The 16,141-nt window shown below is 41.0% G+C and overlaps 1 protein-coding gene across 3 annotated transcripts in view; it reads left to right on the top strand.

Annotated features, from left to right (window-relative positions):
• The window catches only part of usp45 (ubiquitin specific peptidase 45), a 99,453-nt gene that overhangs the window by 71,962 nt on the left and 11,350 nt on the right, over nucleotides 1-16,141 (top strand). For 2 of the 3 annotated variants that reach the window (XM_072245709.1, XM_072245726.1), the window contains exons 10-13: nucleotides 3,615-3,696; nucleotides 4,002-4,093; nucleotides 5,351-5,407; nucleotides 10,699-11,392. In XM_072245709.1, the coding sequence (XP_072101810.1) occupies nucleotides 3,615-3,696; nucleotides 4,002-4,093; nucleotides 5,351-5,407; nucleotides 10,699-11,392 (925 nt within the window). The remainder of the gene's footprint in view (nucleotides 1-3,614; nucleotides 3,697-4,001; nucleotides 4,094-5,350; nucleotides 5,408-10,698; nucleotides 11,393-16,141) is intronic. The other variant, XM_072245717.1, reaches the window with a different exon arrangement.

The raw sequence follows: 16,141 nt of genomic DNA, 5'->3' as shown, positions 1-16,141 counted from the left end.
TTCTCTGGGCATACTTAGCAAATGTATAGGACAGTAACTGTAAACAGGATCTGAAAGCTGTAAACTTCGGGAACTGCAAACTGTGCAAATGCAGATACAGATGAAAAGCAGGTAAATAATGAGCATGAAATAACAATATAAAAGAGGCCTTAAGTGAGTGTTGTTATCCCCTTTTGTTCAAGATCCTGATAGCTGAGGGGTAGTAACTGTTTTTGAACCTGGTGGTGTGAGTCCTGGGGCACTTGTACCTTCTACCTGATGGCAGCAGCGAGAAAAGAGCATGGCCTGGGTGGTGAGGATCTTCGATGATGGATGCTGCTTTTCTATGACAACATTTCATGTAGATGTGCTCAATGGTTGGGAGGGTTTTACCCATGATGTACTAGGCCAAATCCACCGCTACCTTTTGTAGGATTTTTCGCTCAAAGACATTGTTGTTCCCATATCAGACCACAATGCAGCCAGTCATCACACTTTCCACACACATCTATAGAAGTTTGCCAAGGTTCTTGAAGAAATACCGAATCTCCGCAGACTCCTGAGGAAGTAGAGGTGCTGTCATGCTTTCTTCACAATTATATTTATGTGATAGGTCTAGGACAGGTCCTTTGAGATAGTGACACCCAGGAATTTAAAGTTACTCACCCTCTTCACCTCCGATCCTTCGATGATTACCGGCTCACGGACCTCTGGTTTCCACCTCCTGAAGTCTACAATCAGTTCCTTGGTCTTGTTGACATTGAGTGAGAGGTTGTTGTTATTACACCACTCAGCCAAATTTTCAGTCTCCCTCCGGTATGCTGATTCGTCACCCCATTGATACAGTCCACAACAGTGGTGTCTCAGCAAACTTGTATATGGTGTTGGAGCTGTACTTAGCCACACAGTCACAGGTGTAAAGAGAGAAGAGCAGGGGGCTAAGTACACATCCCTGCGGTGCTCCTGTGCTGATGGAGATGGTAGAGGAAATGCCTTTGCCATTCCAAACTGACTGGATTCTACAAGTGAGGAAACCAGGATCGAATTGCACAAGGGGGTATTGAGGCCCAGGTCTTGGAGTTTACTGATTTGTTTTGAGGGGATGATGGTATTTAATGCTGACCTGATCTGATAAAGAGCACCCTGATGTATGCACCTTTGCTGTCTAAATGTGCCAGGGTTGCATGAAGAGCGAACAAGATGGTGTCTACTGTAGACCTATTGCTTCAGTGGGCGAATTGGATCGGATCCAAGTCACCACTCAGGCATGAGCTGATATGCTTCAACACAAGCCTATCAAAACACTTAATTGTGGATGTAAGTGCCACTGAGCAATAGTCATTTAGACAGGTCACTACACTCTTCTTGGGCACCAGTGCGATTAAAGTCTGCTTGAAGCAGGTGGGTACCACACACTGCCGAAGCGAGAGGTTGACTATGTCTGTGAACACACCAGCCAGTTGGTTGGCACAGGTCTTCTGTACTCGGCCAGGTACTTCAGCTGCACCAGATGCTTCCCTTGGATTCACTCTCTTGAAGGCAGCCCGCACATCATCTTAAGATACTGAGACCAAAGGATCATTGGGAGACATGGGGGTACATAATAGTTCCTCCCTGTTCTGGTGATCAAAGTGAACATAGAAGGCATTGAGCTCATATGAAAGTGAAGCTCTGCTGTCCCCTGTGGTGCAAGGTTTAACTTTGTAGGAGGTTAAACTCTGAGCCAGGTATTCAACATTTCATGGAAACATAGAAAATAGATGCAGGAGTAGGCCATTTGGCCCTTCGAGCCTGCACCGCCATTCAGTATGATCATGGCTGATCATCCAACTCAGAACCCTGTACCAGCCTTCCCCCCATACCCCCTGATCCCTTCAGCCACAAGGGCTATATCTAACTCCCTCTTAAATATAGCCAATGAACTGGCCTCAACTGTTTCCTGTGGCAGAGAATTCCACAGATTTCCTTGTTGACATCTAGTCTGCTCAGATTGTGGAGATGTCTTATATGGAGGGTCATGCTCGTCCACTGGTTAACTTTCTTCTGTAGTGTTTTTTTCTTCATTTGGCTGGGTCGTGCTTTCATTTAAATTTAGTGGTCTGTACTTTTTATCAGAATTGCATATGCTCACGTGGAGTGCTGTATTCTGTTTTGTTGATGAAAATATTTCCTTAGAAGTTTTATCTGACTTATGTAAATGTATTATTTTTGATACTGCCTTTATACTGGCCTTTGTAATAGGCACTAGGACATCCAAATATCTACATTTTTAAGCTTTGCAATCTTTGAACATTTACATAATGTGTATTTTTACTCTTCCTAACGCTTTGGATAATCATGTTTTCATATTTCATTTTCCAGATCTTTGCAACCCACTTAACCTATCCATGTCCTTTTGAACCCTCCTATGTCCTCCTCGTCTTACTTTCCTACCAGTCTTTATGTCATCAGCAAATCTGGCCCCTCTACCTTTGGCCCCTTCATCCAAGTCATTTATATAAATTGTAAAGCTTGAGGTCGCAGTATTGACCTTATAGTATTACAATAATTAGTGATAATACAGAGAATTCATTATCAGTCAGAAAGCAAAAAGTGGGAATAAACGATCATTCTCTGCTTGATCGGCTGTGACTAGTGGCGCAGTGGGGTATCTATGCTCAGGCCCAAGCCATTCACAATCTATATCAATGATTTGGCTGAAGAATCTAAATGTGATATTTCCAGTCTGACATTGTCCACAGCTGCCTGGGATCCAAAGCTTCACCATTTGCTGAGAACGGTGCATTAAATAAATTAAACGAATGTTGAAATGGTCTTCTTCTGTCACCTGTGAAATAGCATATGTAATCCAGAGGAACACATACAAAATGCAGGAGGAATTCAGCAGCAAACACCTTCGAATGACAGGTCTCAGCCTGAAACATTGACTGTGTATTCCTTTCCACATGCTGCCTGACTTACTGAGTTCCTCCAGTTTTTTCTATTTGTTACTCTGCATTTTATTTTCCTTTGGTATTTGTATGGTATAATAGATGCCTCAGAGAGGATAAGTAATAGATATAGACATACTTTATTGATCCCGAGGGAAATTGAGTTTCGTTACAGCTGCACCAACCAAGAACAGAGCATAAATATAGCAATACAAAAACCACAAACAATCAAACAATAATATGCAAACTATGCCAGATGGAAATAAGTCCAGGACCAGCCTATTGGCTCAGGGTGTCTGACCCTCCACGGAAGGAGCTGCAAAGTTCGATGGCTGCAGGCAGGAACAACCTCACATGATGCCCAGTGTTGTATCTCGGTGGAATATGGCCAGGGTCCAACAGCAAAAAGTTCAAAGTTAAATACAGCATTCATATTGTGACCCGGTTAATCTGAAAGGAGACCAATCCTGACAGCGCCAGACAAGAATGGCTGACTGGTGCGACACGATAAAAAAAATGATAGAAAAATGGTTTACCCTGTTGTGATACATTTCTAATTTTTATGGCTTGTGGATTTTTTGCATGCATTACTTATGCATGCCTTTGACAAGATGTGGAATATGATTACTTGTATGTTGTGCTCAGTATTACCAATTTGTTACATATACTGTAAAAGATTATAAACAATCTCTTCTCCTGATGCAGCGCATACAGAGTGCCATCTTAAAAGCCTTCAACAGCCCTACAGTCAGAACTGCTGATGAAGAAACAAAACGAAAAGTGAAAGGTGGGGATGTTACACAGTTCAAGGGCGCCATCTACTGTATTTATGGTCATCTAAACTTGAATCTTCCCAGCTGCAATAAAGCAGAAAATCTTCACATAGTGCAGCCTGGGCCAGTTACGGTTCAAACTCACAATTATTAGCCTTTAGAGATTTTAACAAATAATGTGAATGAAAATGTTGTAGACATTAATTTTTTTTAGCATATGGCGTCTAGAAATTATTGTGAAGCTTTAAAGTCACGAAATTGGAAAAAAGTGTTACTGGGGAAACCTGAGTTAAATTTATCTCAAAATATAATGTTACAGTATATGGAAGAGAAGGTGTGAAGATGAATTTTATCAACCAGATTTTTGTCGGAGAATTGATCAGTACCGTCATGTGTGAAGAGTGTTTGCATGTGAGTATTTAGTTTTTTTTTGTTGTAATAAAAATAATACAATTGTACTTCAGTTTCTTACTTGTCTTCATGGATCACAATTAAAAGTAGTATGTACCTGAATGTGTAATGTAGAAATTATAGAATTGTTTGGCAAATGTATATGTTTTTAAATAGCCTCAGTTGCATGTGCTTGTGTTCAAAAAGCAGCAATTTTTGTCACTGGCAGTTGGTGGGAAATGTATATGTTTTAAGCACAATGATTTTATCTTGAGTGGAGCAAATACTTTCACACCCTTTTGTCCTCTACCTAATGATTTCTGTAGTTGCAACGAAGAGCAACATTACTGCTTATGGAATTTTGTTGCTAAATTGCTAACATGTCTAAAACAATAAAACAACAAATGTTAGAAATAGCAACTATGAAGCAGTTCATAATTGTAAAATTATTGGAGGAAGATTTGCTATAGCAGAGCATGGTGTATCTGTGGAATTCATCGCCATAGATGGCCGCGGAAGCAAAGTCATTGGGTATCTTTAAAGCGGAGGTTGGTAGGTTCTTCTTTAGTAATGGTCTCAAAGGTTACGGAGAGAAACAGGAGAATGGAGTTGGGAGGGATAACAAATCAACCATTATGGAATGGCAGAGAAGACTCGATGAGCCGAATGGCCTCATTCTGCTCCTATATCTTAAGCTTGGTTTTTATTATAAGACCATATGTGTATGGCAGAAAGGACCATCATAAGTAGCTGAAAACATGGTCATTAGAGAAAAATGTAGTACATTCCAATTTCACTCCCTGATTTTGACTAAGTATGTTCACAATAAACAAATGTTTGTAATGCTTTTTAGAAGTTATTTTACATAACTGATACAACATTGAATCCTTTTATAACCTAACAAAACATTAGGTTCTTAGACTGTGGGTGTACATTAGGGTTAAATAATTGTCAAACTTTATAAATCTACGACTTCCTTCAAAATTTCACCCTATATATACTGCATCTCTCTCTCTTGCTCTGTCTTTCTTTCTTTTAATCATTACACATAAAAATATACAGCTGAACCTGAGAAGAAAATTTGGAAGTTTGCTGCAGTGGTAACCATCATCCACAGTTTAATTCTGAAAATAATGACTGATACAATGACCGTAAGTTTAATTTTAGGCTTTCTGTTTATATGATGTGCGAATGCTGTGTATTTTGAACTGTGTTATGAACTGTGCTTTTTAATATAGTTCTAATTATCAATTATTTACAATCTTTTGGATTTTTTAGATTTCATCTGTTAGAGAGCCATTTATCGATCTTTCACTTCCTATTGTTGAAGAAAGGGTAAGAATTTTTGTTTTTTTGTGTACAAAGTATTTAAAACATTTATCATCTGTATACTGTGTGTAGGTCTTTATAAGCATTATTTGCAGTTGATTTACTCAGCATTAGTTACCACTTGGGTTTGGCCTCCATTTAAACCTTCTTCACAGCTTTGGAACAAACCAAGTACAGTGGTTAATTAGAGCATCAGTTAATTGAGGCAGCGCTTATTTGAGACAACTCTTAAGGGACAAAAAGCTTGACGTACAGCGTAATCATTGAGGAAGTCAAGAAGAACAAGCTATCAGCCGTGCTTACTTTCATTGATTTTCGCAAAGCTTTTGAATCCATTCACCGAGGTAAAATGCTGAAGATCCTGAAAGCTTACAGAGTGCCAGACTGTCTACTGAGAGCAATAGAGTCCAGCTATACCAAAACCATGGCGAAAGTTGTATCACCAGACGGAGAAACAGCAGTGTTCGAGCTCCTAGCTGGTGTGCTGCAAGGAAACACTCTGGCACCATCTTTATAATCTTTATAATTGTCCTTGATTTATAGTAGTGCTCTAGTATTGTTAGTGTTAAATTTGTTATCTGTTTCCCCAAAAAACATTCAGCGTATTCCCCAGCCAGAAACCCTGGTTGAGCCATGAGATCCACAATCTGCTGAGGGCCAAACCAGAGGTATTCAGGTCTGGTGACCAAGTTAGATACAAGGGGTCCAGGTATGATCACCAGAGAGCCATCTCATGGGCAAAGTGGCAATTGCAGACTAAACTCGAATCACTAAAGGATGCTTGACAGCTGTGGCAGGGCTTGAATGCTATTACTTCTTACAAGGTTGAAATCAAGCAATGTAGGTGACAACAGAGCTACACTTCCAGGTGAGCTCAATGCCTTCTGTGCTCACTTTGATCGGAAAAACACATAAACTCCAATAGCCCCCCATGACCCTATGATTTCAGTATCTGAAGCCAACATGAGAACCTCCTTCAGGATGTGAACCCATGGAAAGCATCAGGCCCAGATAGGACACTTGATAAAGTACTAAAGACCTGTGTTGATCAACTGGCTGGAGTGTTTACCAAGATCTTTAACTTCTCACTTTGACAATCTGAGGTATCCACTTGCTTCAAACAGGCTTCAATTTTATTGGTTAGAAGAATGTGGTAGCCTGCCTCAGTGTCTATTGTGCAGTAGCATTTATGTCCACTGAGATGAAAAATATCAATGCTTGGCTGAGAAACGACTTGGTTCTGCTCTAATTTGCCTAACAGCACAATAGGTCCACAGCAGATTCCATCTCATTAGCTCTTCACTCAACTCTGGAACGTCTGGACATCAAAGTTGCATATATTAGGATGCTCTTTGTCGACTACAGCTCAGCATTGAATATTATCATCCCTTCAAAACTGATCCGTAAGTTTCAAGACCTTGGCCTCAATACCTCCTTGTGCAATTGAACCCGCGATTTCCTCACTTGCAGACCCCAGTCAATTTGGATTGCTAACAATATCTCCTCCACAATCTCCATCACCACAGGTGTACCACAAGGCTGCGTGCTTAGTCCGCTGCTCTACTGTCTTTACACTTATGACTGTGTGGCTAAGCACAGCTCCAATGCTATATTTAAATTTGCTGATGATACCACTGTTGTTGGCTGAATCAAAGGTGGTAACGAATTAGCATTCGGGGGGAGACTGAAAATCTGGCTGAGTGATGCCACAACAACAACCTCTTACTCAATGTCAGCAAGACCAAGGAGCTGATTATTGACTTCAGGAGGAGGAAACCAGAGGTCCATGAGCCAGTCCTCATCGGGGGATTGGAGGTGAAGAGGTTCAGCAACTTTAAGTTCCTCGATGTTAACATTTCAGAAAACCTTCTCCTGGGCCCAGCACGTGAGTGCAATTATGAAGAAAGCACACACAGTCTCTACTTACTTAGGAGTTTGTGGAGAATCAGCATGACATCCAAAACTTTGACAATCTTCTATAAATATGTGGTGGAGAGTATATTGACTGGCTGTATTACGGCCTCGTATGGAAACACCAATGCCCCTGAGCCGAAAATCCTACAAAGAATAGTGGATATGGCCCAGTCCATCACTGGTAAAGCCCTCCCAAACATTGAACACATCTACATTGAGCCTGGTCACAGGAAAGCAACATTCATCATCATGGACCCCCAACATCCAGCACATCCAGCTCACTTCTATCTGCTGTCATCAGGAGCAAGGTACAAGAGTCTCAGGACTTACACCACCAGCTTCAGGAACAGTTACTACACCTGAACCATCAGGCTCTTGAACCAAAGGGGATAACTTCACTCAGCTTCATTTGCCCCATCATTAAAATGTTCCCACAGCCAATCGACAAACTTTCAAGGTCTCTCCATCTTGTGTTCTCGATATTTATTGCTTATTTATTTGCTATTATTATTGTTCCTTCTTTTTGTATTTGCACAGTTTTTGCCTTCTGCATTCTGGTTGAACTCCCTAGTCTTTTATCGATTCTGTTATGGTTATTATTCTACAGATTTATTGAGTATGCCCACAATAGAATGAATTTCAGGTTGGATATGGTGACATATATGTACTTCGGTAATAAATTTACTTTGAACTTTAGTACACCATGTCTGAGTGCAGCTAGTTATTACTGAGTCCTTCCAACCAAACATGGTCTTTCAGCAACTGGCATATCACTCCTTGTGGTTTTTAGCAACTTCCAGAAAGAATTAAACCATTGTTATAACGAAAGGTTGGACTAATTTGGGTTTTCTCTGGAACAGCAGAAGCTGAGTAGAATTTTATAAGATTATGAGAGACATGGATAGAGTATACAGACAGTAACTTTTTCCAGGGGTTTAAATGTCTAATACCAGAAGCATACATTTAATGTAAGAGGGGGTAAATTCAAAGGAGATGCAAGGGGCAAGTTTTTTTCCCCCCCAGAGTGGTAGGTGCTGCTTGGGGTGGTGGTAGAGGCAGATACATTAAGGACTTTTAAGGGACATTTTGATGGTCATGTGTATGTGAGAAAAATGGAATGATATAGATGTTTAGGCAGAAGCGATTAATTTAGTTGACTATTTGATTCATAGTTTATTTGGATGGGCACACCATTGTGGGCTGAAGGGACTGTTCCTGTGCTGTACTGTTCTGTATTCAAACAAGCTCCTTCAGCTATCTCCATACAACTCCCTATGGTTTTAGTAACTTCCCGGTAAGAATTAAACCTTTGTTCCACTGGATAAACGTCCAGTTAAATTCCACCAGCAGCTCAGTGCAAATCACTGATAGTCCTTTTAAACAAATGTTTAAAAAAACAGAAAATAGTGCAAATCTCTGGTTGACTAATCCTGCCCCTTGAGCCTTTTGTTCTTGTCAGAAGCTGCACTAGCACTTAATTTACTCAGTATTGTTTGGTTAGATTAGGCAGCCTTATCAATGTGCTTTTTCTATCATTTATGGAATAAGTTAGATATTCCATAGCTGTCTATTATTTCTATGTCCACAGATGACCTTAATTTTCCAACATTTTTATTTCTTATTTCAGATATCCAGCATTGTTAGATCCAACTGTTTGTTATTTTCTTGGTTTAACAACTGATTGTCTGCTTGTACTTTAAGTAGTTTTGATATACATGTACCTGCTAACTATGCTTCCTGGTAGCCACAGTATGTATACAGGTTTTCAGTGTGTCCCCTAGTGGTTATCTTGGTATGATTCCGAAAGGTTTTGGGAGCTTCCCTGGTGCTGCGTTATTTGAATAGGGGGTATCTCATTGGTTAACTTTTATCTACAAACTTGAATGGATTTTTATCATCTATGGAGTATAAAAATAGCTAACCACAAGGCAGTGCCATGTTAGACTCTTTGTCTTTTTTCTTCTTCATCTCTCCCTTCTGCTGCTAGCCTCTGCTTCCTGTTTTTAGCTTTCTTTGTTCTACTACATTTAATAAAATAATCATGAAGGTACAAGTTTTCTACCTCTTTCCTGACTTCTGAAAGAACTTTGGATTAAGTCATTAGAAACCAAAACTAGCATCTGCAATATTTTACTTTTAAATGACATTAGATTTTCAAATTATAATTTAACATTGCAAAGTAAAACATGATGTCAGCTGGCACAGAAACAAGGAACACTGGAAGCAGGTGAGGGAGACTGGCATTCTAAGTCTTTCAGCATTGCGGAAGCCTAGGTTTTTAACAGATCTTTCATTTTGATGAAGAAATAATCTGAGACTGGCGGTTTTTTTGTAAGGAAGCTTAGATCTAAGGATACTAAGATATCAATAAGATTGAAAGGGTGCAGAAAAAATTTACCACGATGTTGCTAAGACTTGAGGACCTGAGTTATAGGGAATGATTGAATAGGTTAGGACTTTCTTCCCTACAGCTTGGGAGAATAAGGCAAGGTTTGAGAGATGTATACTGTAAAAGTTATGAGGGGTATAGATAGGGTAAATGCAAGCAGGCTTTTTCCACTGAAGTTGGATGAGACTAGAACCAGGGGTCGTGGGTTAGAGGTTCAAGGGGAACCTACCGAATGTTGAAAGGACTGGATAAGATGGCTGTGGAGAGGATGCTTCCTATGGTGGGGGTATCCAAAACTACAGGGCACAGCTTCTAAATTGAGGGGCGACCTTTTAGAACAGAGGTAAAAGAGAAATTTTTCAGAGGACGGTGAACCTGTGGAATGTACTTCCACAGACTGCAGTGGAGGCCAAGTCTGCGGGTATAGTTAAAGCGAAACTTGATAGTATCCTGATCGGTCAGGGCATCAAGGGATATGGCAAGAAAGCAGCTGTATGGGGGTTGAGTGGGATCTGAGATCAACCATGATGGAATGGCAGAGCTGACTCAATGGGCTGAATGGCCTATTTCTGCTCTCATGTCTTATGGTCCTATAAGGGGAACTTTTTCATTCAGACGGTGGTGAGAGTATGGAAGTGGTTTGCTTTCAACATTTAAGAGAGATTTGGATACGAAAATAGATGGGAAGGGCATGGAGGGCTATGGTACTGGGCAGGTTAATAGTTTGGCAGGGTCAATGACTATCTGATTAATACCAATTCATCTGTTAAATGGCCCTCTTATCAGTTGATCTCAAATATAGGTCACCCTGACATAGTGAACTAGATGTGAGACTTAACCAGTTCATGACCTATCTTTCTAAAGCAAAAGAGTCTCCCAACAATTTAATTTCCCAGTGTTCTTTATATGGTACCTAGGTCTTCATAATCTGAGATATTCTCAGGCAAAGATTTTCCACACAATATGCCAACATTTTTCACTATTGTATTTTTAGCAGAGTTACGTGAACAAGCAAAGGATAAAGGGAATGAAGAAGTCAACGGATGATGAGAACAGTTGGCAAGCTTCTGCAGAACAAAGTAATGGACACATTGAGGAAGAGAGCAACCAGGCACTTCATTGCTCTAATCCGGTAGAAGGCAATATATTAAGTCAGTCTGAAGGTAGCGATAAAGATGGAAATCAATCAGACAGAAGCAATCAATCAGACCGAAGCAATGATGCAGACACTGAAGCATCAGATCCTGAGAACCCGACAAAGCCAGTGGAGTTCCTGAGTCGCAGCACTGATTCCAGCGTTGGTTTGGCAACTGTCAGCCACAAATTTTTGAACAGCAATTCAGTGCAACTCAAACATGCTGACTTTAGCTGTAATGATTCTCTTTCCAGTGGGATATCAAAAATCAACCTTGGCAGTACTAAAAAGGAAAATCTAATTATTGATTCTACTTATGAGGATCAAACCGACAGCGTTCAAGACACAAAAGAAAAATCTGTTGTTTCAAAAAACACACATATGGCTTTTCAAACACTTTCACGGAGCTACAGAGCCAGACCTAAGGAATGTTCTCTTCAGTCCTGTCTTGCCCAGTTCACGTCCATAGATCTACTAATGGGTAACAACAAACTGTTGTGTGAAAAATGTACAGAGAGAAAGCAGAAGCAGCACAAGAAGGCACAGTCAGCAGGTGGGTAATGCAGAAGTGCCAGAAACATCCTATAGATGTCCATTGATAGATGAATGTTGCATTCTACCTGCCTTGATGCCAACCGACTTTTGCAATCATTTTCCAGATATGGGTGTCACTGTCAAGGCTTAGATTTTGTTTGTTCTTCATTCCTAATTCCTTCATAACATGATGCTAGCCTGCTTTCTTCAGTGGATTTTGACCGGGGATAATAAAAGAATAGCTATAGCTGGGGCTTTCTAAGGCATAGGTCAGACTGAGCAAAGTATTGTGAGCAGTTTGGTCCCCTTATCTAAGAAAGGATGGTGCTGCATTGGAGACGGTCCAGAGAAGGTTCATGAGAATCCTCCTCGGAATGAATGAGTTTGAGTATGAACAGTGTTTGATGGCTCTAGGCCTGTACTCACTGATTTTAGAAGAATGTGGGAGACATCTCACTTGACTACTCAATAAGTGTCAAAGGCCTAGATAGAGTGGGTGTGGAGAGGACGTCTCTTATAGTGGGGGAGTCTAAGACTAGAGGGCAAAGACTGAGAATGCAAGGACGCCCCTTTACAACAGTTAAGGAAGAATTTCCGTAGTAAACAGCTGGTGAAACTATGAGTTTCATTGCCGTGGACTGCTGTGGAGGCAAAGTCATTGGGCATATTTAAAGCAGAGTTTGATAGGTTATTGATTTGTAAGGGTGTCAACGGTTGTGAGGAGAAGGCACGATTAAACACTGGAGGTGTTGGTCCCCAACCCTGCATGGACACCGCACTAACTCAGTAACCTAGGCTGAGTAACCTCATCTTGCTCCAAGTCTTATGCGTGGTTCCTCCCACAATCCAAGGACATGCCCATTGGTAGGTTGATTGGTCATTGTAAGTTGTCCTGTGATTAGGTTAAGGTTAAGTTGGTGGGTTGCTGGTGGCATGGCTCAAAGGGCCAGAAGCACTTATTCCATTCTATATAGTAAAATAAACAAACAAACAAACGGGATGATGTGTGTCATAGGGAGAGATCTAGAGGGAGATCACAAGTGAAGCTTCAAGGTGTTTCATATTCCTGCTGAATATCTAGTTGGCATGATCATAAACTAAGCACATCCCCCTAAAAGAAGCCTTAGTGAATTACAGGTGGCCTTCCTATTGATAAAAGCCATCTTCTCCCAATGCTGGAGATATGCTTGAACTGTTCCATGGTTCTTTACTGTCTTCACAATGTGTCAGCTGCATTACCAACATAACTACAGTATGTTCTGGTTAATTGGGCCATCAGTTAATTACCATCATACATTGCCTATAAAAAGTATTCACCCACCTTAGAAGTTTTCATGTGTTATTGTTTTGCAACTATTGTAAGTGAGGAAACAGATTTGATAGGTCTCAAAGGCAAGGACTCTGGACACAGTCTTGGTAGTAAAGGATTTTATTTAAAGAAGGCAAACGTGGGGAAATGGCAACAGAAGCAACACGCACAATTTACAGTAGTCGGATCAGCAATAAAACACACACGGACAATTAATAAAATCGCGTGGGAACAAAGTACACGCACACACACATACAACCAAGGGAAAAGTCAATACCCTTGACTTTGTGCGGGCATGGCTCTTCTGCTTAGGGACAATATACACACCCCTAACCCTATTCAGTGCACAACTCAGCAACGGCAGGGTGGTTCCTCGGATGTAGCAAAAAAGAAAAAGAGTCAAGCACACATGGTATCTTTTATAGTGCAGCAGGGCTGATGAATCCAGCCCAGGTGATTCACAGGGAAGCCAATGGCTCGGTGCCAGCAGGGTTAAGTTGATTACAAAGGCCAATTGCCCAAGGTCAAGTACAAGGCTAATTGAAAGAGCTAATGGTTAGGTGTGCATTGATGGGTGAGGAGGGGTCAAACCTTGATTGGCAGGTGGCGTGTCTTTTGACCAGGTAAATGGACAGTGCTGTCACGTGACAGTCACGACCCCTCCAATACAGTAAGATTGAATCACAGTGGAATTATTTTGGTTTTTTTGACTCTGATCAACAGAAAAAGACTATTTCATGTCAAAGTGAAAACAGATATCTACAAAATGATCTAAATTAATCACAATTATTAAACACAAAACAATTGATTGATTGCATAATTACTCACCCCCTTCAAGTCAGTATTTAGTAGATGCACCTTTGGCAGCAATTACAGCCTTAAGTCTGTGTGGATAGGTCTCTATCAGCTTTACACATCTGGACACTGCAGTTTTCCCCATTCTTCTTTACAAAATTGCTCAAACTCTGTCAGATTGCATGGAGATCATGAGTGAACTGCTCCCTTTTCAAGTCTAGTCAGAAATTATCAGTTGGATTGAGGTCTGGAATCTGACTTGGCCACTCCAGGACTTTAACTTTGTTGTTTTTAAGCCATTCTTGTGCAGCTTTGGCATTATGCTTGGGGTCATTGTCTTGCTGGAAAACAAATCTTCTCCCAAGTAGTAGTTTTCCTCGAGAATTTCCCTGTGTTTTGCTGCATTCATTTTACCCTTTACCTTCACAAGCCTTCCAGGGCCTGCTGCAGTGAAGCATCCCCATAACATGATGCAGCCACCCCCATGTTACACGGTAGAGATGATGTGTTTTTGATTATGTGCGGGGTTTGACTTAACACCGAACTTTGTGTTTAGTCTGATGTCCAAAAAGCTCAATTTTGGTTTCATCAGACCACAGAACCTTCCTCCAGCTGACTTCAGAGTTTCCCACATACCTTTTGGCAAACTATTGTTGAGATCTCATGTGAGTTTTTTTCAACAGTGGCTTTCTCTTTGCCACTCTCTCATAAAGCTGCAACTGGTGAAGCACCCAGGTAACAGTTGTTCTACGTGCGGTCTCTCCCATCTCAGCCACTGAAGCTTGTAATTCCTTCAGAGTTGTCATAGGTCTCTTGGTGGCCTTCCTCACTAGTCCCCTTCTTGCATGGTCACTCAGTTTTTGAGGACAGCGTGCTCTAGGCGGATTTACAGCTGTGTCATATTCTTTCCATTTCTTAGTGATTGACTTAACTGTACTCCAAGGGATATTCAGTAACTTAGAAATTTTCTTGTATCCATCTCCTGACTTGCGCTTTTCAATAACCTTTTTGCAGAGTTGCTTGGAGTGCTCTTTTGTCTTCCTGGTGGAGTTTTTGCCAGGATACTGACTCACCAGTAGTTGGACCTTCCAGATACAGGTGTATTTTTACCACAATCAATTGAAACACCTTGACTGCACACGGTGATCTCCATTTAACTAATTATGTGATCTCTAAAATCAATTGACTGCACCAGTGATGATTTGGTGTGTCATATTAAAGGGGGTGAATATTTATACAATCAATTATTTTGCGTTTTATATTTGTAATTAATTTAGATCACTTTGTAGAGAGCTGTTTTCACTGCGACACGAAAGAGTCTTTTTCTGTTGATCAGTGTCAAAAAAAGCCAAATTAAATCCGCTGTGATTCAATGTTGTAAAACAATAAAACATGAAAACTTGCAAGGCACTGTAAGTAGTATGGCTACAAGAGCAGTTTAGAATCTGATTATTCTGGGCGAGTGAATCATATTTAGGCCCTTCATAACTTTTTTTTACCACATAGAACTCCCACCAAAAGTGTGATGGAATACATTCAACAAGTTTTGACCTCAATGAGAGAGCCTTGGGTCCCACACCACCAGGTTCAGGAAAAAGTATTACCCTACAAACATTGGGCTCCTGAACCATTGTGGATAATTTCACTCACCTCAACACTGAACAGATTAGAACATAGAATAGTACAGCACAGTACATGCCCTTCAGCCCACATTGTTGTGCTGACCCTCAAACCCTGCCTCCCATATAACCCCCCACTTTAAATTCCTCCATATACCTGTCTAGTAGTCTCTTAAATTTCACTAGTGTATCTGCCTCCACCACTGACTCAGGCAGTGTATTCCACGCACCAACCACTCTCTGAGTAAAAAACCTTCCTCTAATATCCCCCTTGAACTTTCCACCCCTTACCTTAAAGCCATGTCCTCTTGTATTGAGCAGTGGTGCCCTGGGGAAGAGGTGCTGGCTATTCTGTCTATTCCTCTTAATATTTTGTATACCTCTATCATGTCTCCTCTCATCCTCCTTCTCTCCAAAGAGTAAAGCCCTAGCTCCCTTAATCTCTGATCATAATCCATACTCTCTAAAGCAGGCAGCATCCTGGTAAATCTCCTCTGTACCCTTTCCAATGCTTCCACATCTTTCCTATAGTGAGGTGACCAGAAATGGACACAGTACTCCAAGTGTGGCCTAACCAGAGTTTTATAGAGCTGCATCATTACTTCGCAAATCTTAAACTCTATCCCTTGACTTGTGAAAGCTAACACCCCATAAGGTTTCATAACTACCCTATCTACCTGTGAGGCAACTTCCAAGGATCTGTGGACATGTACCCCCAGATCCCTCTGCTCCTCCACACTACCAAGTATCCTGCCATTTACTTTGTACTCTGCCTTGGAGTTTGTCCTTCCAAAGTGTACCACCTCACACTTCTCCAGGTTGAACTCCATCTGCCACTTCTCAGCCCACTTCTGCAACCTATCAATGTCTCTATGCAATCTTTGACAATTCTCTACACTATCTACAACACCAACAACCTTTGTGTCGTCTGCAAACTTGCCAACCTGCCCTTCTACCCCCACATCCAGGTTGTTAATAAAAATCACGAAAAGTAGAGGTCCCAGAACCAATCCTTGTGGGACACCACTAGTCACAACCCTCCAAT

The sequence above is a fragment of the Mobula birostris genome, chromosome 2, assembly GCF_030028105.1.
Source record: "Mobula birostris isolate sMobBir1 chromosome 2, sMobBir1.hap1, whole genome shotgun sequence".
In the NCBI taxonomy this organism is placed as follows: domain Eukaryota; kingdom Metazoa; phylum Chordata; class Chondrichthyes; order Myliobatiformes; family Myliobatidae; genus Mobula; species Mobula birostris.
Note: the sequence above shows the minus strand (reverse complement) of the source record. Positions and strands in the feature narration are given on the sequence as shown.